This window comes from Gymnoscopelus microlampas (genome assembly GCF_963454915.1).
Source record: "Gymnoscopelus microlampas genome assembly, chromosome: 3".
Lineage (NCBI taxonomy): Eukaryota > Metazoa > Chordata > Actinopteri > Myctophiformes > Myctophidae > Gymnoscopelus > Gymnoscopelus microlampas.
Window position 1 is genome coordinate 28,535,186 of NC_139940.1, and position 23,043 is coordinate 28,558,228.

At 41.1% G+C, this 23,043-nt stretch overlaps 1 protein-coding gene across 5 annotated transcripts in view; it reads left to right on the top strand.

The window, feature by feature from the left end:
- Window positions 1–23,043, top strand: part of LOC311042744 (DENN domain-containing protein 3-like) — a 29,892-nt gene that overhangs the window by 1,468 nt on the left and 5,381 nt on the right. For 2 of the 5 annotated variants that reach the window (XM_084053716.1, XM_084053718.1), the window contains exons 2-23: window positions 6,543–6,724; window positions 6,866–7,067; window positions 7,684–7,770; window positions 8,023–8,138; window positions 8,902–9,026; window positions 9,470–9,581; window positions 10,078–10,197; window positions 10,283–10,381; window positions 11,159–11,278; window positions 11,836–11,951; window positions 12,267–12,422; window positions 12,612–12,708; window positions 13,250–13,353; window positions 13,471–13,658; window positions 14,191–14,350; window positions 15,021–15,216; window positions 15,747–15,915; window positions 16,859–16,948; window positions 18,987–19,246; window positions 19,732–19,902; window positions 20,407–20,536; window positions 20,657–20,764. In XM_084053716.1, the coding sequence (XP_083909842.1) occupies window positions 6,641–6,724; window positions 6,866–7,067; window positions 7,684–7,770; window positions 8,023–8,138; window positions 8,902–9,026; window positions 9,470–9,581; window positions 10,078–10,197; window positions 10,283–10,381; window positions 11,159–11,278; window positions 11,836–11,951; window positions 12,267–12,422; window positions 12,612–12,708; window positions 13,250–13,353; window positions 13,471–13,658; window positions 14,191–14,350; window positions 15,021–15,216; window positions 15,747–15,915; window positions 16,859–16,948; window positions 18,987–19,246; window positions 19,732–19,902; window positions 20,407–20,536; window positions 20,657–20,764 (3,010 nt within the window). In that variant the 5' untranslated portion in view covers window positions 6,543–6,640. Of the gene's footprint in view, window positions 1–4,715; window positions 4,916–6,542; window positions 6,725–6,865; window positions 7,068–7,683; window positions 7,771–8,022; window positions 8,139–8,901; window positions 9,027–9,469; window positions 9,593–10,077; window positions 10,198–10,282; window positions 10,382–11,158; window positions 11,279–11,835; window positions 11,952–12,266; window positions 12,423–12,611; window positions 12,709–13,249; window positions 13,354–13,470; window positions 13,659–14,190; window positions 14,351–15,020; window positions 15,217–15,746; window positions 15,916–16,858; window positions 16,949–18,986; window positions 19,247–19,731; window positions 19,903–20,406; window positions 20,537–20,656; window positions 20,765–23,043 lie in introns of those variants that run through there. The other 3 variants (XM_084053717.1, XM_084053719.1, XM_084053720.1) reach the window with 3 other exon arrangements.

Sequence of the window (23,043 nt, forward strand, 5' to 3'; positions counted from 1 at the left end):
TAAGCCTAGTGCTAGAGTGCTTTGTTTGCCTTCATTTATCTGATATATTGATCTTGGCCTCAATAATTTGTACTTAAATGGGTGTAAATATGGAATAGTAAACTTACTAGTAAAAGTGAATTATTTTCCTTTGCACACCCCAGCCAAGTATATTTTATAAAGCTGTAAACTGGAAGGAGCAACGTTTCTTACATTGGGAATAGGATGTATGTGTAGGAATTTTTTACAAAGTTGACTGAAACTAACAGGTGCACATCAACCCAGTTATTATTGATCCAATGATAATAGTTCTGGGTGAATTAGTCTTAGAAGAGGCATAAGCCAGCAATACTACTTAGGGCTGGGCAAATAATGAAAAATATATCGAAAAGATATTTAGAACCAATAACTGACTTATAACAGAATGATACTTTCCCCCCCATTATATATCAACGAATCAACACGAAATCTAATAGATTGTTTATAATCAACAAAATCGATTAGACTGATTATAACCATTGTTGTACAATGTTGGCGTACAATATAATAGTGAAAATAGCTGATCTACCGGTGCAAATCGTTCATTAGTCGTAATCAAGGAAAAAGTTTGAAATAATCGTGATATTGATTGGTAGTCATATCACCCAGCCCCTACTACTCTACTGTACAAGGAGGCAGACCAAAACGCCTGCCATGCAAAGATAGAGAGATAAGTCAACTGTATCTTATTGCACTGTTGAGGTGGTTCAGATTTCACATGTGCAAGCTAGACGTGCAATTATAATGAGTTAAGCAATGCTGCAGAGGCAACAGTTTTGAATGTAAACAACTTAAAGTAATCAGCAGCAATCTTCTGAGATTAACTTTGTGAATGAATAAGAAAGCACCGAGATGATTTTAGATATTTTTGGACCACTAAAATGAGCTGAACAGTAGCTCCTTTACTAAATAGTTAGCTATCTAATTTGAATTTGAGTGTTTATGCCATATGAAATTAGACTCTGTTCTGCTGTTTTGTTGACTCATGATCATTCTGACCACAGTACTGGTCTCATATTGAGGAATACCATTTAGTTTGTAACAACACATTAACGTATTGCCTGTAAATATATCAGTAAGTATTGAGATTACTGTGTGTGTGTGTGTGTGTGTGTGTGTGTGTGTGTGTGTGTGTGTGTGTGTGTGTGTGTGTGTGTGTGTGTGTGTGTGTGTGTGTGTGTGTGTGTGTGTGTGTGTGTGTGTGTGTGTGTGTGTGTGTGTGTGTGTGTTTGTTTTTAGCCTTACATGCTGCTTAGACAATAAGCAATTTACAGCACATTCAGCAGTTCAACAATGTTCTTCTTGCTAAGCCAAAACCCATACAAATGATCAAATATCAAATAAAAGTAATCCACAAGTCATCAGATAATACAAATAAACCTTTAGATTATCATTAGCAAGCAAGTAGGCTACCTTAGGCAGACTTAAGTATTCAAACATATTCTCCGGTCTCGTTTTCCATGCTTTACCTATAAAGTTTGTTAACATGAAAGCTTCCTCTCCACACAGCTACATTGTCTTCATTCATTAACCAAAATTACAAACAAAAATGTACAGGAGAACACAAAGTGAAATTATTTTTTGAAAACAACCAAATCACATACAGAAAACAATTAATGTTCTTCAATAATAGAGTTAAATACCCACCTCACTCACTTGCCAACTGAGAGAACCCCTGTTCTTAACTGAGCACCCAAAGATCTACTGAATGTATCCTTGGATAATGTGTCAAGATATTGGACTGGACTCGTTCTTGATCTGGTTATTATAGGTTCTATGTTTGAGTCAAATGTCAGTGGCCAGTGAAATAACCTATAGTGTTGTGAACACTTAAGCCATTTCTTCATACAATATATGAATTATATTTCAGTGAAACTGATCAACAATATTATTAATGATCAGTGTGTGTGCATGCAGATCCCAGGGTTATTTTCTGTCATTTGTGTGTGTGCTTGTGTATATACTTGTGTTCCACCCCAGAATGAACTTTAGGGTCAGTCCTCATAATTGAAAATATTTTACTCTTTATTGTATCAATACAATAGTCATGTTAATTAGCACTATTGTAGAGATCACATGATTATACACTTTAAATCATAATGACCTTGTCATGTCCTTGGCTTTATGGTGGTTATGGAGGGACATTTGTAGATCATGTGATGTACAGTACTAATGGAATACTAAGTAGTTGTTGACTCAGAAGGGCTTGTGAATAATTTCTTGTGACTCGATATCTTAATACTGCAGTCCATAACATTTATGTCCTACCCGGTAATCGACCTTGGGTCCCCCGTGTGATCGCTGAAAATCCCACTGTTGAGCTATAACAGAAAGCCAGCTTGGGCAGAGGATTCCCGATAGTAATTGCAGTAAATTATAATGTAAGTGAGGAAACGGGGTGGAGAGTCTATTGGAGTTGAGCAAGTGTGTGGCATGTGGGATAAATGAGGACTTCAGTATATGTTTGTACATGCAACTTGAAGGGAGTGGGTCTCCCCACAACGGGGTGGCTTGGGCAGTCTGCAATATTCTGGGCTTAAAGAATATCGTCTGCTGGTGTTTCAGTGAGTCTGCTGAATGCTGTGAATTTAATTGATACAATACTTTCACCATATTGCTGATAAACCAAGTCACTAAGACCTTGAGTATTGATTGGATGTAAGATGTTTTATTACCTTAAACAAAAGTAAGATTATTAAAGCAGTTCAAATTCAATCGATTTATGTTGACCCTTCTTACAGATATGAGATGTAAGAGTTGAGAAAGTTCCCAAGTTCTGATCTTTGAAAACTGTACCAAATGTGACAGTAAAACCCTTCAGCATGTGTTTTGTTTTTGACATGATGCAGAAATGTATCACTACCATTCTGTAGATGTTCTGTAAGGCCATGCTTCTGTCTCAGGATTGCTACACGTGCAGGTCAATGTGCATGAATTTGCAGACCACTATCCCTGCAGGGTTGGGAGGGTTTGGGATTTAAATTCTCTCCTAGGACCACCAATACCAAAAGTATTCACCTAATTGCATAATCTGTTCTTCTTTACAATGAAAATGACCAAATACGCTTGGGAGGTATCAAGGGTATTACGGTAAACAAGGGGATTTTGAAATCCACTATAGTTGATTTTCAATACCATCGAAAATACAGACATGATAACTTTATCTTGACATGACTTATTTCAACTACAAAAGCAGTTTATTAGCCACATGATTTTATTCAACTGACAGTCTGCCACAACCACCCACCCACATCTCTGTTCAGCTCACTGATGTGTCAGTATCTGCCATGGCAACAAGTCTCATCGGGTCCTGAAGCAAGGTAGGCTATGCTGAAAGGGTATGCAGCAAGACTTGTCTGTAGGTAGACTAATTGCATATTAGACACACAGCATTGAAGGCTAGATATGTACATGGCTTACATGCGTCTATGACTCCTATCACCAGCAGCTCAGCTTTTAGAATCAAAATCAGAATCAGGACTATTGTCACATCACATGATTACAGGTATAAAAGAGTGGGTCATATACTTTTTTTCAATATTTCAGTTATAGAAAGAGGGAAGAGAGCATAGAGGAGAGGAATGGAACACACATCACAGAACAAGTCTAATAACAGAAAGAAACAGACAAATCAAATGTACAAAGTCCAATACGTACAGTATGTAAGGTGCATGAAAAAAAATGCAATGGATAGGTGGCACTGCAAAATGCAGAATTGCTTCTTGTGCAGTTGGAAAACATATTCCGTCTATTAAATAGCAGCAGGTATATAAAATGACATGGTTAAATATATGAAAAACAGAGCGTCAAGTATTTAACTCACAGTTTATTTAAAAAAAAAGTTTTTTTGGGGGGGCTTTTCTGCCTTTTATTTTACAGTGAAAGTGGAGATAGACAGGAAACAGGGACAGAGAGATGGGGAGAGACATACAGCAAAGATCGTCGGGAACTCGAACCCACGATCCGCTGTCAGGCTACTTTTCAGCCTACTGTAGGTGCCCAGACGGTAAGCCACAGTCCAGGCCAACTCACAGTTTCATATGCATGGTAAAGTGGCGATACAACATGGTGACATGGCTCATCGTTGATTCAGCAGTCTTGTTTGTTGCCAGGTGATAACTGTAAAGAAGTCTTCTGATACTCCAATTGTGGCAGTGGTATGAACAGATTGTGGCTGGGGTGATGAATGTCCTTGATAGTTTTTTGTTTTGTTTAGCTTTTTACCCCTTTTTCTCCCCAATTTAGTCGTCATGCCAATTGATTCCTCCCCACACATAATGTTGTGTTGTCATAGCTGTAGTATCTTACTGACTCAACTGCCAGTGAGGATGTAGAGCCTTCGTCCTACTCCTCCCACCGAACACACCCCGGCCCGCTGACAGATGCCATCCCAGCCCGTAGGATTACGTGCAGTAACTATTATCTCCCTCCCTGCCCAGCTTCCCTCCCCTAAACACAGGCCAATTGTGTTCGTATAGACTCTCAACAAAGTCGGATGCACCACAGTGAATTCAAACCCACACCCTCCGTGGTGGGCAGGCACTTTACCACTGTGCCACCCGAGCGCCCCTTCATGATTTATTTTGTTGTTTCTTTTTCTTTGTGTGTGTGTGTGTGTGTGTGTGTGTGTGTGTGTGTGTGTGTGTGTGTGTGTGTGTGTGTGTGTGTGTGTGTGTGTGTGTGTGTGTGTGTGTGCGAGCGCGTGCGTGTGTCTGTGTGTAATTGTGCGTGTGTTTCATTTTTTTTCCACACGCTCAGTGCCCTCAGTGCCCTCTTCTGCACTCATGAGCCTAATTTGCCCTGTAGAGGAGTGTAGTTAAAGCCTGGGGCAGAGCAGTAGGGAAATAAGATAATGCGCTGCTCACTGTGAGGGAAGAGAGGAAGTCAAGGACAGACAGTGAGTGAATGATTCTTTGTTTTGCCACTTTGATAAACACGTAATGTTCAGTGCATTTATTAGTGATTCAGTTGTTGTCTTCAATAATCTTAGGAACTCAATGAGCTCTATCCTTTGCATGATCAGTGTAAGAAATGTACAAACACTTCGGTGGACAGTTGTTTATGAATTTTGTTATTGTGCAGTTAGAGAGGCACTTATTACAAAGTTATCTGTGCTAATTTTTGTTCTTGTCCTTGGATAGAGCTCAACAGTGTGGTGTAGGAAGTACCCGTTCATTTTCTACATAGAGAATCAGCTATTGTATAATGTCATAACAATCCAATGTGGACTTGTGTGACGTGGTTGCAAAACTATGCTATAAGCTCCTGTAGAAGGCTAGAAGCCACATCTGTATGCAGTCAATCTAGTTTGCTAAATATAGTAGCGATGGTCATGATTTATTATTCCGCTGGTTGGCATATTTCCAGTTCTAAAACTCTTTATTTAATGATGTTCTTGACTCAGTGACTTCTTCTTTGGAATAAATGAATGGGAAATTCTCACCAGCACCGTTCAAAAAGTGGACAGTCACTCTATTGCTGATGCACATCTAACTTCCCTATCCTCTAATGGGGATTAGTAAAGGCTCTGGTGAAGTCATGACCTGTAAATGATAAAATCATTGCATGGGCATGGCTTTCCAATGGCAATCATTTGTGGTTGGAAACAATACAGGTGGCATCCCCTTTTGAGGAGGAAATTAGAAACTGGCCACTTATCATAACAAGTTACAACTTGGGCTGAACATGAGATTTAGGCTGACCATTACATTACATTACATTACAGTCATTTAGCAGACGCTTTTATCCAAAGCGACAGTATCCTTTTTGTTTTCAGTTCTTCATATGGAACCAAAACTACATAAGTGAATTCCTTTCACTCCCAGAGAACTGCTGAAATGACTCAGATGTTGGTCAGGTCAAAATGTGTACTTTTAAGTAGAGGAACCTCTACTGCTGTTTCAAACTTACATTTCCCTCTCTAGATTACTTTTGGTTTCAGGACTTGCGTCTTCATGGGCTTTCACAGGAAAGAATAAGACTTGCATTGCCAGATGATTGGAGATCTTTGCCTACCAAATACTGTACATCTGGGTATTTCTAGATGAAAGTAGTTGCTAGAACAACGGTGAGAAAAGCCGCTAACAAAACTACGGGCTCTGCTTTGGAAACTAATCATATATCATGTCACTGCCCCAATATGAAGGACCGCCCTAAAGAGTTGGATTGGATCTGCAATGGAGTGTTTTCATATCATAAACCCACATAAATAGACAGCCACAGGTCACGTCACTAGTGGGCGGACCTATGATAGAGCCATAATACATCTCACAGTCAAATTACAAATAAAGTCATTTACATTTATGATGCACCAGTGAAACATGTTATTAGCCAGATCTAACCCGATTCAGTTTACCAGGCATTGCTTACAGTGAAAAAAGGAACATGTCATTGATGGGTTAGTCTTTGTTCATGCCTTTCTTTTCTTTTTAATATTCAAAGGAATATTCGAACATGGAATATTCATTGACAGCCTTAATATATGTGTCTATCTCTATCTAATCCATGTACATTCTCTCCTCCAGTTCCATGGTTGTGTGTCAACGGCTCTGAGGAGACGTGGTTCTCCTGAGATCTAGAGAGGCGTTCCTTGGTTCTAGAAGGTACTGTAGCAGTTCTGCTGATGGCAGACCATCTGCCTCCTGGTCTTCTGGAAGCTTGCGTGGTGGTAGGATCATCAAGTGACAAACTCAGAGAGCTGTGCCAGGTATTTAGCGCGTGCGTGCGTAGTACCTCAGGTGCTCATATATATGTTGTTATGTTGCCGTGATGCGTTCAATTACCTGCACTGTATTCCACTGAGATTGCAAATAACATTGAGGATAAGGGCCTTCTCTTTCTTCCTCAGTCTACCCAGGAAACTGGTGGAAGCAATGGAACTCCGGCGCTCCCCCTTCTGGAGCCAGAGGTACTGCATGTCCTGGCTCCTCCCTTTGTCACCAGAGAGCAAGCAGGGAACGGAGTGTTGAAGTCATTTGTGAGGCGGCGACGCTCCTTCATCAGGAAGAAGAGAGAACCACCTGTACCGACCACAGCGACCCCTAGCCAAGGTCTGCTCTACTAGTATCACTGGTATCTGGTGTTAACCCAGACCAGTACGTCCCAGATGTGTGGTATTGTCTCTACACCCTCTGGAGCCCATGTAGGGGTTGTTTCCTGCAGTGTTATTTTTGACAGCAACATTTTTATGTAGTTTTAGTCAAAGTCTTTTGAATAAAATTCCATTTAGTTTTAGTCTATTTGACATGTCTAATTTTAGTTGACTAAATATCATAAGATTTTAGTTGACAAATATACAGTTGATTTAGTCGACTAGAATGTCTCTTGGCGGGTCGTGAGGGCGTCGTAATGCCTGATTTCTATTTAGCTAAGAGCAGATCTACAAGCTCACAACGTGTCGCACTGCGTCACGTTGTGAGCTTGTAGATCTGCTATTTTCGAAGCACGACACCAGTGCACAACCAAGCATAAAATGACTTGTCTTAGTTCTACTGGATCTCTTCTCCACTAGTAACATTTTTGTCTAGCTTTTAGCTGTTGACAAAATTGTCAGTGTACTTAGTTTTATAGTTTTAGTCAAAAAATTAACGCTGGTTTCCAGCTATATGCAGTATACATATAGATATGCATTAGATATGTAGCTAATTATGTATTTATTTATTATAGTTGAAGGGGTGAAAGGAGGAGGAACTGAAGATGTCACTGTTCCCAAAGACATTGATCTCATGGCACTACCTCAGCTCTGCTTTCCTGGTACGCGCACACACACGCACGCACATGCACACGCACGCACGCACGCACGCACGCACGCACGCACGCACGCACGCACGCACGCACGCACGCACGCACGCACGCACGCACGCACGCACACACACACACACACACACACACACACACACACACACACACACACACACACACACACACATACACACACAGGGTAGTTGGGCACACTGTTAACTCACTGTTCATATACATAATGTCATCTCTGTTTCTGTGCTCCAGGTGGGCTCCAACTGTCCAAAGACCAGAAAGAAGAACAGTTTCACTACCTGGTTTTTACTGACGTGTTTGGCAACCAGACCCATGGAGTAGTGATGCAGTATCATCGACCTATACAGGTACATAAGACTACACACAATACCAAGCATGCATTAAGATTGAATGCACTATACTGCTTTACTTTATCTTTAAAGCTGCAATCCATAACTTTCTTTTGTGTGAATAAAATGTTATTTTATTTTGTAGAACAGTGGTTCTCAAACATATTCATGCGTCGCACCGTGACACATTGTGACCTTGTAGATCTGCTATTTTTTTACATTCATTTTGAAAAATATGAAACAGGGTAAAAATGGTTAAACTGTTCCTCGTTTTGCTTGGGGTCCACCTTGAAACCCCTTAAGGACCCATTGAGATCCCCGGATCCAACTTTGAGAACCAGTGCTGTAGAGCATGTTAATATAAAATAACTAACCCAGCAGTGGTAGTTGGAGTTGATCTCCTTGTTCTTTTATGAGACATTTAGATCGTGGGTCAGAGAGGACCACTACTGGTTATCAAGAGGTAGTGCATAAAACTCAAATGGACTCAACTTGCCTTCCCAAAGCTACTCTCCATTATTTGCTGGTGCTCTTGCGGGTGACCCGGGTTCGAATCCCGTTCGGTAGGACATACTGTAGTTATGGATTGCAGCCGTCGATGCACCCCAGTGTTTGTTAGCCAGTGTTTATTTTTGCCATAGTCAGACTTGAGTTACAACTGTACTCTGACCGCTTTTTCTTTTACGTCTACACCAAGTCTCTTTGCCAGAATAGGAATGCCCGTTCAAGTGGTTAAATGAGTATACTTCTGTTACTGTACTTGCTCTCTTGTGTGTTGTAGGAAGGGACATCTTTCTACCAGAATGGCCTCTGGTCCTCGAGGCCTTCTAAACTGTTCTCTGCCTATGCGTTCTGTGTTATATCCAAGCACCCTTACTACACAGCTCTAAAAGACTGTCTGTCATGGTGAGAATAATCAGCCCAGTTAACGTTGTTTTTTTTTAATCATTTATGTTTTAATTGTACTGTATAAGACAAGTTGGTTTTCTTTGATTCATTTACAGATATTTTTATAGGACACAAATTGTGTTTCTTATTTTAACCATAATGTGAGCCAAACGGAATTGTGTTTCTTGGTTCGACCTGGAAAAAAACACTGTTCTTTGACTCATCTGTTTACTGTACAAACTGTACATACTCTATCTGTAAAATTGTCCATTCCTGTTGTGCTATAACCCATCTGAAAATGAATTATGGTTCACTTTTGTTGCCATTAAAGCTACAGTAAAGAGGCCACAGTGCAATATGATCCATATAGATTATACTGTATATGTGCCTTTTTCGATGTATTTCTTTTCTGACTCTCTCTTCCTCTCTCTTCCTCTGTTTGAATAATTGTCTGTCTTCAGTCTGTTGGTCCAGTTGAAAACGTGTCGCTTATCAGACTTGGAGGAGAGGGTGACGGAGTTTGCTACCAAGCTGTCACTAGTGCCCGTTCCTCCACCTGGACAACTGCATATGGTGTGCATATGGTGTGTGTGTGTGTGTGTGTGTGTGTGTGTGTGTGTGTGTGTGTGTGTGTGTGTGTGTGTGTGTGTGTGTGTGTGTGTGTGTGTGTGTGTGTGTGTGTGTGTGTGTGTGTGTGTGTGTGCACACTTGTCTTGCTGCTATACTTTTGAGAACCAAATGTAACCACAAGTATAGTAGAGTATTAGTATTAGCCGTTGAGACCAATTTTCCTGAGGAATTTATGTTTCTGTTTAAAAAGTACCGGTAGGCTCTTTTTAGAGCTACGGTTATATTCAGGAAAAGGTTGGGGTTAGGGTAAAAATGGCTCTTCTTTTGCTGTCATCTTTCTAGGTTATTTTAGGAACGAATGTTTCCAGGTGCATGTGTGATTGCATTGTAACTCAGTGTGGCTCTGTGTCAGTTCAGACATTGGCTCATGACAGAAATAAGAGACTCCAGAAAAAATGAAGCTGCCAGCATTAAGATAAAACTTTTTGATCATTTCTAGACGTTTACTCTACGACCTCTGACCATCGTGTTACCATCTAGAGAAGACAAAGACCAACCAGCTGTAGATTTGGATCTTCATTTACCTCTGCTCTGCCTCAGACCACAGCAATTACTACAGGTAACACACTGACATGCTTTCATAAAGGACTGTTGAATTTGCATTGATAAACCACAGGGTCTGTTTCTTCTGTCTCTGTCTGTAGGTTCTATCCTGTCTGCTTCAGGAACAAAGGGTGGTGTTATTTTCTGCTGACTGGGCCAGACTCACCCTGGTAGCAGAAAGCTTGCGGCACTTTCTACAGGTCAGTTAAATGTCAAATCGGTGTCTCTATACAATAGAACTCCAAGATTGTACAAATGACATAGTATTTTTCATACATCAGTAAAACATTTTTGCCCAGAGCAGAAGTTCTGACTGGTCTAAAAATCTAATCTACGAATCTGTCTTTATTTTAATAGTAGATATCAGATAGATAGATATACTGTATATGTTACTACGTTATGACCCGGCCATTCCTCGCAGACCTGTATAACATTGGGCAACAGCAAATGCCTGACCGGTTGATAGTTTGTTTATCTTATACCCATAACCTTATTTATTGACAAAATAGCATCTAATCAACGCAGTTGATAACAGTGCAGGAACTCAGCATGCATGACATGCTAAGTTCCTTACGCAGAGACGTCACTCTTGATGACAGGTCAGCAGGCTGTGGCACCGCGGCAGCACTTTAGTTTGCACTTATTAGTCAGCTACTGCTGTATCAGCCCTAGGGCTAAAAACGTTTATATTATCAGCCTGTGTCCTTTTATCAATCAACCTGGGCAAATAAAGGCAGGTGATGTGATAGTACAGATGCAAGTAAATCGGTTTTTCCATTTGTCAAAATGAAAAATTCTGAATTATTTTTTATAGTATATCTTGATTTGTATTTTCTACTAGATGAAATAAAAATGTTTTATATTATTTTCCTCTCTCTCTCTCTCTCTCTCTCTCTCTCTCTCTCTCTCTCTCTCTCTCTCTCTCTCTCTCTCTCTCTCTCTCTCTCTCTCTCTCTCTCTCTCTCTCTCTCTCTCAGCCTCTGTCATGGCAGCAGCCCTATGTTCCTGTCCTGGCCAGCGGTATGCTGGACTTCCTTATGGCTCCAACTGCATTTCTCATGGGCTGTCACATAAGCCATTTTGAAGAAGTTGCTGCTGTGAGTACTCACTCAGTTAATATCACCTGCCAAATTTACCAAAATTTACCAAATTTACAGCCAAATCTCCTATGGATGTGAATGAAACTTGGCATATGTATTGACAGTCAACCAAGGACCAGAATGATTCAATATGTTTTTGGGAATAGACATTACAGATTCTAAACACGCATATTCAGAAGCTGAGCTAATATGTTCACGCATATTAGACAAATATATGTAATATTATCCACATGGGTGAGAGCAGCACATGCACATTTTGTCAAAGGCTTTGCTAACTCAACTAATAACCAAACTCCATTAGAGATTTCAAAAGCCTTTGCCAAAATGTGCATGTGCTGCTCTCACCCAACAATCAGATAGGACCACCAAGCACCTTTAACAGCCCTATCTTATACTTCGTTGTACGACTGTGTTACACAGTCGTACAACACAGTTTACAAGCTCATAACGTGAGCTTGTAGCTCTGCTATTTTCCGACCACTTTTGGCCTATAATGACATGCCCAAAATAGGGACGCTAGGTTGAAAGTGGGTAATATATTATTGGTCGTCCAGGAAACAGATGATCTGATCCTGATCAAGATTGACACCGGAAGCGTCTCCACTTCCTGTTCTGACACAGTTGACCTGCCAGAGATTCCGCCGGCCGCTGCCGAGTGTTTCACACAGAGGTACAGATGTGTCTGAGTGAATTAACATAGCGTCACTATCGGTTGAAACCTTGTATGTCCAAAACTATTACTTTTCAGGAAATGGAAAAAAAAATAACCTGTGTACTTTTTAGTTTGTCACAAGCTCTGAACTGTACTTTCATGTGTTTTTTTCTGCAAACAAGCTCATAACACGCTGTGAACTTGTAGATCGGCTATTTTCATACGAGTAGTTAACTACCCAGCCAGAATAATCTAGCCAGAATAAAATCCTAATAGGAGACTAATATTATTTGACGTGGAGGAAGAATGGACTCATGAGTGTGTTTTTTCCAGGTGCATGTCCCTGCAGATACACTTTGACTTGAATCAGTGCCACCTTGCCAGCTGCTGTGACCTCAGTGAGCAGCGAGCACATAGACGAACCTGGCAACGCAATCTCAACCACGACATCCAAAGAGTAACTCTAGAGCTCATTGTTAACATTTTCAGGTGTGTGTGTTTCAGTGTTCATTTGTGTGCTTTTTGTATTATAGTGTTGATTTGATTTATTTGGATGACAGGAAAAAAAGTTTTCATGGTTCAAAAACACAGATGAACATACTGCTTATCAGAAATGCATGGTCTTTTGTTTTGTTTTTTGGTGTGGTATTGTGTTTACATGTGTGGTGTGTGCAACAGGGATGTGAGCAGTCATCTGAACTATGAACACAGAGTGTTTAATAGTGAGGAGTTCCTTAAGACCAGGGAGCCAGCTGAACAGCTTTTCTATAAGAAGGTACAGTAAACACTATAACTTCTACCGATTGGTTTCATATCGATTGATAGGACCACGATGGAAACAAATCCCCAAGGACTTTTTTGTGTTATCCTATTTGTGTATTTTACGTCTGTGCTGTTTAATTAATTGATGTACTAATAAAGTATTCAATCAATCGATAATCTTTGTTTGTGCACATCACCCATTTGCTTACAGATTTGTCTTCTTATATTGGCTGAGCTTCCCCATGTTGAAAAGCAACATGCATCCTGAAAATGATGTCACCTGCAAACTGTGTTTCAGTGGTTTCCAAGATTGTATCACTGTAATATTATTAAAGAACCAGTATAGTTAAATTATTTTTGTCACGTTATGTGCAGCCTTCTTAACATCTACCAAGTTTCATGAACATTCGCCCAACCATGCTCAAGTTCTTTTGTTCACAGACGGACACACAGACAGTCCTGCAAATGCTATAACATTTGAGTCATCCAATACGAGTGTGTCGTAGCAACTTTGAGGTGCTGTGTTGATAGTTCATTTCCATGGTGTGTTGTAGGTTTTGGAAACCCACATCTTCCATTCCTTCCTGAAGGATCGTCTCAACAGGAAAATGGATGCCTTCGCTCGCATGGAGCTCCATACTAGATCAGAGAGCCAGAAGTGAGTTGTAAAGTAAAACCTAGCTCGACAACCTGTACATGTTCTTTAGTACTCAGCTCCCACTGCACTGCATGCTAACTCCAAAATAAATATAACTTGTATTTTTGTGTCTTCCAGGATGAAAGCTATGGTTGAAAACCCTCGCAGGCCCACCATGCAGGAGATCCAGGCCAGGAGAAAAAGCTCAGTGACAGAGATGGGGCTGAATAGGAGACTGGGGCTGAGTCTCCCTAACCTGAGAGATGACCGGCCATTACATTTTACCAGAAAATTATCAATATCCAAGATCCTCATACCTGACCCCAGTAAGACATATATACTGTAACATAGATACATATGTCAATCTATACACTCACACACACATACACACACACACTCCCATAACTGTATAAACAACATGTGTATGCACTCTTGCCTATACTACACAGGCAGCACATCCCTGTATCCATGCATGCACGCACGCACACAAGCACGCGCGCACATACACACACGCACGCACGCACGCACGCACGCACGCACACACACACACACACACACACACACACACACACACACGCAGGTGCATACCGAAACAATTTTGTGTTGCTATATTAAATAGTTTTAAAACATAGCTGATACATATGTACTAGCCTGGCTCCAGCCCCTGAATCGCTAGCCTCGCATTCAGGGTCTGGTGACGCTGTGGAAGGCGGGGTTTTCGCGGTTGAAAATGAATAATGGAGTGTCAGGCTAGATATGTGATCTAGCACATTCAAAACCATAAATTATCTTTTTTTGTCTCCTCCTCCTTCTGCATTGCTCCTCTTGTCCTCCTCTCTGTCCTCTCTCTCTCTGCAGTGTTGAGAACTACTCCTAAGACCATAAAGGTGTTCAAACTCCCAGAGTTCCCAACCACCCTGTCCCTGCATTCTGTCCAGAGTTACTACAGTGAGTTGATCCTACAGCTGGGCAAAGCCATCTTCTGTGTCCCGGCTGACAATTATGCCCTGCTCGCCAGGTACACTACCTTATGCTGCTTTTGTGGTTCCTCCTGTCATCCTTTTAGAAATCCTCTTGGTTCTTTAATTGTTATTCATTTTCCATGTTATTATTATGTTATATTATGTAATAATATATGTATGTGCGCATGGAGATTCTGGAGTATGGCATTAGCAGCATCTAAAGACTCAGACTACAGAAAATATTCACATTATGCATTAACAGGTATTATTCTGACAACGTACACTATTGGACATTGAATATTGTATTTTACGCTGGTTGTCAGAATAATACTTCTCATCATCTACCTCCTGTTCATTGTGAGCCTTCTTCATTTTGTCTTTATTTCTGTTCATCTTCTGCTCCGTCTCAAAACATGACCCAAACACAGTCATTCACAGTACACATTCACAGTGCTGTAAAACACTAATCAGTAATGCATGCCATGGCACAAATGCACTTTCCCGAATTCCTGTCTTTTCATTTAATCTTGAGATTCATTTTCATTAGTCTATATTTGTTCATGTTTTCATTAGCTTATGTTTTCTAGTGTAGACATTTTAAATTCATGAAAATAAATCTCTCTTCACCCACTCCAGTAAAAGCTTAAATAATGTACTTTTTGCTTCTCACGCTGTGCCTCATTGTCAAGAGACATTACTTGTGCATATAATCCCCCTCCCCTGTAGATACTACTATTTGCGTGGTTTCATCAACACATTGTGTTCACGGCGTCTGGAGGCCTTGAGTGACTTCCAGAACCTCTACAAGACAGACACAGCCATCTTTCCCACCCAGCTGGTCACTTGGCTGGTGGACTCACTACAGAAAGAGGAGAGGCAGCAGGCTGACAGACGGCCTGAGCTGAAGAGACTCATCCTCAAGGTCGGTCCGTTGGTACCACTATTGTTAAACTGTGGATTTGAATTAAGCTCATATTTTTTTGTCACGCAGTATTTGACATTACTTAATTACTCTCAGTCAGAACTCTGATGCTTGATTTATTACTCTGTCGTACGATGACGTCATGCGCAGAACATAGCAAATATACCAGCTTGTAGATCTGCTATTTTCACAAGTGACACTGCTCTACGACTAATTATAAATCAGTTAACCGAGAGACAACCGCTACGATATCCATAACACATATTGTTGTGTCACTATGTGTCATCCATCTTGGACTGAAAACAATTCAACTGTTTCAATTGCTCTTAATAAACATTGTGGTTTGTCATTGTCATTGTGGTCCTCCTTGCTGCTGTTCATTTACGAATTACGAGGATGATGATGATGGTATTGGTGATGTCTTCAGATGGATCTGGTGGTGTTGACAGTGGTTTTCCTGTTGTTGATGATGATGATGTAATGTTACAGTTGTTATATGTTAATGTTACAGTTATGGTTTTCTTGTTTAGGTGAAGAAGGAGAATGAGAAGGTGTTGGATGAGCCTGATTACCACGTTAAGAAGTTTGTGTTTCCCAGAACACATCTGCACCAGGAAGAGTTTGTGCGCTGTGTCCAGGAGTCTGGAATTGTTAAGGATGCAGCGACAATACACCGCCTGTTTGAAGCTCTAACTGTTGGTAAGAGGAGAGGAATGTGTGTGTGTGTGTGTGTGTGTGTGTGTGTGTGTGTGTGTGTGTGTGTGTGTGTGTGTGTGTGTGTATGTGTGTGTGTGTGTGTGTGTGTGTGTGTGTGTGTGTGTGTGTGTGTGTGTGTGTGTGTGTGTGTGTGTGTGTGTGTGTTACAGAGAGAAGCTTAGCTTTTTTGTGTTTGTGTCTTGAGCTGAGCTGTGATTGGTCTACTTTTGTGGGGACACATATACAGAGATGCACAGAGATAGAGACTGTTATTGATGGCCCCTTAGGCGCCACACTTTTAAGTAAAAGATTGCTATTTCCAATTGGCCAAATGAGGCGTAAAACTTCACTACACTGGGACATTCATAAGAGCAGCCAGACTGTATAGTGCTGCTTCGCCACTGAACACCATGTTGTGATTCATGGAGCTTCTTCAAAAACCTCACACATAGTAACTTTGTATTGATAGATAAAGATTGGACAGGAATGCCTAACCGTTATTAGACAATGTCTTGTTTTTAGATGGATTGTTCCATTTTTATTATGTGTGAACAAGTTTGCACTGACGATGAATGCTGTTTTGCCATTTATGTACTATTAATTCTCTCCACCAGTAATGCATGAAAACAGCTTCAATTAGTTCAGAGGCTAGTGGCTGTCACACTACCATGGCGAACTTAAAGAGTCTATCAGATGATCTGCTGCTGTTGTATGATTACATCAGTGGAAAGTGTTATTATGGCTTGTGCTATTGATAAACAGAGGTGCACAAGCACACATAAGGATGCAAAATACACAGGATTTGTGAAATGCACGCACAACCAAGGGCACATACAGAGATACGTGAGCACACCCACTGCAGACACAACATAAATACCGGCAGGAATACACACAAAGTCATGTTGTACAATGTGTCATCTGATGGTGCTGTAATTGACTTTAATAGAATCAAAGAGAGACTCAACTTCAGACGTGGCTTCGAGAAGTCCCTCCTCCAAATCATCCTTTTCCTTTGACTCCTCAGCTTCCAGTGAGGGTAAGACCACATCAGAGCCACACTTTGGAACTTCATAATCTAATCAGGCCAGAGTGCATTCAGATTAAAACACACAAATACATGCTGATTTTCATTTTCCTACCAGTGGCTGGGATATTAATACCACCAGAGCTCATGTCTTTACGAAGTAACATGTGATTTGATGGTGATTAATGTTATGGAGGGAGCTATTACATGACTACAACTGTTTCTAACTATAGCTCTGGATCAGACAAGAGAACCAGATCTGAGTTACTTAGAACTGGCATCACTTTGTGGGGGGGGGGGTAGCGGGGTCTGGGCAGGGTGGGGTTGCACAGGACAGGATCTGTTTTGCGGTAGACACAAATAAGATTTAAAACCTCTCTCCTTCCCTTTAGTTGTTGGGGTATTGGCCAAGTCCATTTGAACATACCCTGGAATTTGCCCTCTGCATTTAACCCATCCTAACTAATTTATTAGGAGTGGGAAACTATTGAACAGCACCCAGGGAGCAGCTGGGGGTCCAGTGATTTGCTCAAGGACACGTCAATGCTAAGCCAGGAGGAGCCAAGGATCAATCTGGGAAACCCTCAGTTCCCAGACGGACGGACGGACCTCCTGAGCCACTGCCACCCTCAAAAAACATCCAATTACTCACTTTACAGATAATTTCTACAGCAATCCTTTTCTGAATCCACTTACAAAGAGGCCTGTATTATACAGGTATCTTCATATCTTGTCCTCGCTCAATCCAACATGTCTTATAGTATCTGTCATACCATTAGCGAACACACACATGTAGCATCAATTGGAGTGCAGCAATATTGCTTTTTTCTCACATGCTTTTTCCCCCCCGTTCCTGGTATGTGAGTTTATTTGATGGTGAGATGTGACCATGCATGACCAACAGAACAGCATGTAACAGGACCGAAGTGTTATGAGTGATAGCATGCTGTTGCTGGGATACTAAAAGTATGTTGGTGTGTGTGATGTGCATGATGCTTTACAGATGTGTTGTAGAATGAGAGTGGAGGTGCATGCCTCTGTCTGTTTATAATGCATTTTAGTATACAGTATATTCACGTCTGCTTGCATTTGTTTATGTGTTGGTGTGTTGGTGTGTGTGTGTGTGTGTGTGTGTGTGTGTGTGTGTGTGTGTGTGTGTGTGTGTGTGTGTGTGTGTGTGTGTGTGTGTGTGTGTGTGTGTGCGCGCATGCGCGTGCGTGTGTGTATGCGCGCATGTGTGTATGTAAATGCTTATGTTGTTTGCTGTTTGCTTGCTATGTCAAACCTGCTTGCGTTTGTATTCATTTATTTGTTTTTATTTAACATTTATTTAACCAGTAAAAACACATTGAGAGACTAGAGTGTGAACTGGCCAAGAAAAGAGCAAAACATGTTACACAGCTCTTCCAGTAACAACAAATACAGGACAATAACATTGACAGACATATAACATCCGTAAAAACAAATCCCACTGCCTAGGAAGCTGAAGGAAATTAAAAATAAACAGAGAATCTACAAAGTGACCAATATAAAACTAAGAGCAACAATATTTGCTACACATCAGAGCAGGAGCAATGTGAAGGGAAGTATGTCCATGACTCCATGGCAATCCTTTTAAAACTCACTAGAGGGTTCATAATTTGTAGAGCAATGGTTCTCAAACTTTTTCATGTCAAGGACCCCCAAAATGATACACAACAGCAACGGAACCCCATGTCATAATATTCTGTTCCAGGGACCACCACAGATTTGAGTTACAAATGTTCGCTTTGAAAAATATTTTGAACTAATGTTCAATATTTTTTTAAATAATAGCAGAGTGCCGCATTATGAGCTTGTATATCTGCTATTTTCAAAAAGTATAAAAGGTTAAAGTTAAAATTATTGTGATGCTATATTAACACATTTTGCTGGGGATCCCCTGGAACCCCCATAAGGACCCCTGTCCCCTGGGGGTCCCCACTTAGAGAACCAACGTTGTACATGAGGCACATGTCTCACTTCTGTGTATCTGTATACTTATTTGTATACCAACATCTCTGTGTCCCAGGCCATCAGAAGCAGGTGGAGCCTGAGCTCTTCAGAGTCTTCTACACATTCTGGAAGGAGACCGAGGCCGAGGCGCAGGACGTAAACTTGCCCTCCGAGGTCATCGAGCATCTGGACAACAGCGAATGCGTCTACAAGCTGTCATCGAGCGTCAAGACCTCCCATGGCGTCGGCAAGATCGCCATGACACAGAAACGCCTGTTCCTGCTCACCGAGGGACGACCCGACTTCCTGGAAATCACCAAGTTCAGAGACATAGAGGTACTCAGTGGTGGAAAAAGTACTGAAATGTTTTGCTTAAGTAAAAGTATCAATACTGCAATGCAGAAATACTCTGTTACAAGTAAAGGTCCGGTATTAAACATTTACTTGAGTAAATGTACAAAAGTATTGGCAGAATGTACTTAAAGTACCAAAAGTAAAAGTACTCATTATGCAGAATGTCCCATTTCACAAGTTTTCAAATTGTATAAAAATCGTTTGAAAATAGCAGATCTACAAGCTCACAATGCGGCACGATTGTAGATCGGCTATTTTCAAATGGCTGAAATATATATGGGGTTGAAGTGGTTAATGTATGTTTTGTAATAATAATCAAAATCTACAAAGTAACTAATTACTAACGTTTTCAAATAATTGTAGTGGATTAAAAGTGCAATATTTGCCTCTGAGATGTACTGTAACAAGCCAATGCCTCTATCTCTCCATCTCCTCTTTTTCTAAAACCTCCCTTTATGTCCTTCCAGGAGGTGAAGATCGCCTCAGCTCCCTCCTTCCTCCTTCGCATCCCCTCACTTCGTATCCGTACCTCCAGCAGGGCTGCGGTGTTTGAGGCCAACCTGAAGACGGAGACGGAACTCTGGAATCTAGTAGTTAAAGAGATGTGGGCCGGACGCAAGATGGCCGACCAACACAAGGTACACACAGGGATGTCTGTTGTTATACTGTGTATTCCTCTGGAGGCCTGTCAGTTGGCTAAAAGTGAAGGTTTATCACTAATTCTAGAACTGAACACACTGCAGTAAATATTAATTCTGACTGATAGATTTCAATAAAAAATGTTAGCTTAAATAGCAGATCTACAAGCTCGTAGCGCGGCACTCGGTGCCGCACTATGAGCTTGTAGATCTGCTATTTTTGAATTATAAAAAATATTATAAAAAAAAAATCACACCCTGTGTGAAGAGAGTGGTGCCTCGTATTGATGTTGTCATCAATGTTTGTTTATTGGACATACATACATACGGACACACGGACAAAGTCAGATATAGGAGTGGTTGGCACCACTCAAAAAGTATAAAATAATGGTTAAAGCGGTTACACAGATGCGTTCCCGGTCTTAATGGGTTAATGGAGCTGTAGCGGGAAGCCTACAACATGGTGTGCACATATTGTTAGCTCTCTTTCTGTCTCTACTGTAGGATCCTCAGTACATGGCCCAGGCTCTGACAAACGTCCTGTTGATGGATGCCGTGGTGGGGTGTCTACAGACCCAGCGCTCCATCTACGCTGCCTCCAAACTAGCCTACTTTGATAAGGTCAAACATGAAGGTATTCATGAATCATTTCTGTCTCATTTACAGGTATATTCTGTTAACCTCTGAAACGGTATAATTCATTCTTAAATGCTGTGTGTGTGTGTGTGTTGTGGGGGGGTCGGGGGATGACCAGTGCCCATGATGGTGCCCGAGACCACCTCAGAGACTCTGAAACACAAGATCAACCCCTCGTTGTACCTGGCTGAGCCTCAGACTGTACATGTGCTGCTGTACACACCAGGTAAGACTGCATCCCCTTCTGTGCAACTTTAAATACGATGTGACATACATCATTACAGAAACATTATACATTCATAGCATTTATATATATTATAAAGAAGTAAGGGATCCCACCATCTGCATTGTTGCTGAAATGATGGTGAGAATGCACCAATTGACATACTTTAGGTCATTGGTTTCAAAGTGGGGTCCGGGGACTCCCAGAGGTCCTTGAGAGAGTTCCAGGGGGTCCCCAGCTAAATGATGGATAGTTAGGAACTAAATGGACCCTTATGGGTCTGTAACTCAGAGAGTTAAATTTACACTGATTTTACAATATAAATTGGGGTCCCAGAGATAGAAACGCCATTAAATGGTGGTCCGTAGCCTAATGCTCCTTGAAATTAAAATGGTTGAGAATCACTGCTAAGAGCCGTAAAAATCTTCTCTTGTGGGGGGTCCCTGGCATATCTTTTCAAATGGGGGTCCGTTGGCAAATAAGTGTCAATTTGAGGGTCCTTGACATGAAAAGGTTTGAGAATTGCTTTAGGTAGACCGCAAGTTTTCGTCCAGTCCACTAAAATCTAAAAACAGATTATTGTTATCTGCATGATATAACCACTGGTCAACCATCTCTGTTAAAACGGTTGCTAGATTGATCTTTACAAAGGCATGTTGACTTCTATATAATTCCATGTCTGTTCCCTCGCTAGACTGCTGGTAGCAAACGTATTGCCGTGATAATGTCATTGGTGTTATATCAAATGGACACAGATGGTGTCTTTTAACTGGGTCCATGTTAAGTGAATTAGTGTAACCCATGACACCTCAAATGTATATTTTTTATTTTTAACAGACTGCTTGCTAGTAACAATCATTAGCTCCACATTCCTGATTTGCTGATATAGTAAGCACAGGATATGCCCCCTCCATCATGTAATTTAATTTCAGCAGAGAACATTTACAATTTAGGGTCATCAGGAGTCTGAAAAAGTCCGATGTCATGGTAACAGTTCTATATAGTCTTGCTCCTTGAGTGTGTCACAGGGATAATTCTCTGTTTGTGATTCATGGTGTGGACGTTTGCATATTGTCTCTGTGTTACCGTCACAAGATGGTGTGTCATTATGCAGTAGCTGGCTGGTGTGAACTTGTTGTGTTCGTCTCATAGAGGAGCCAGCCAGTCAGCCAGCCAGCCAGCCTGTCTGTTTGTCTGTCTGTCTGTCTGTCTGTCTGTCTGTCTGTCTGTCTGTCTGTCTGTCTGTCTGTCTGTCTGTCTGTCTTTGACATGTTGACAAGTTTGCATGGACATTTTGTGACACTGTCATCTGTTTCTGTTGCGTAAAATGACAATACTTTTTTGGTGGTTGTGAGTAAGTTAATGTTACTAGTTGGAATCTTGGCCTTACTAACTATCTATCTATCGCAGAGGTACCCTTGAGGTAGACACTATTTTTTTTTTTTTACACTATTAGACACTATTAATCCCCAACAACTCAACTGGAGTTTCCCAGAAAACGACAGCGGTGTGACGGACATTATGTGCACAACCTGCATCAGTCTGTAAATAATAAAGAGAATTCACTCATGTTTGCTATTTGCTTCCCTCTGGGCTTTGGATGTTGGCAGTGTTGTATAGAACATTATGTTCCCAGTCAGCTCCACTGTCTAGATGAGGGTTTATTCCTTTTCATGCTGTATGTTTATACCGTGTGTGTGTGTGTGTGTGTGTGTGTGTGTGTGTGTGTGTGTGTGTGTGTGTGTGTGTGTGTGTGTGTGTGTGTGTGTGTGTGTGTGTGTGTGTGTGTGTGTGTGTGTGTGTGTGTGTGTGTGTGTGTGCGTGCGTGCGTGCGTGCGTGCGTGCGTGCGTGTGTGTGTGTGCGTGTGTATGTTTCTACTACGGTATATGTGAGTGTTTGTATAAACTGCATATGAATGTTTATTGTTTGTGAGCGTGTGCATACTGTATGTGAGTGTGTTTACTGTACAGTATGTGAGTGTGTTTATACTGTATACAAGTGTTTGCTTACTCTGTCATTGTTTATACTGTATGTGAGTGTGTTTATACTGTGTGCAAGTATGTGCATACTGTATCTGAGTGTGTTACGGTGTGTGTTTATACTGTACAGTTATGTTAGTGTGTTTGCATACTGTATGTGTGTTTACTGTATGTCAGTGTGTGTATACTCTCATGTGTGTTTGTACTGCACATAATGCATACTGTTGTATGCGATTGTGTTTGCATACTGTATGTGTGTTTACTGTATGTCAGTGTGTGTATACTCTCATGTGTGTTTGTAC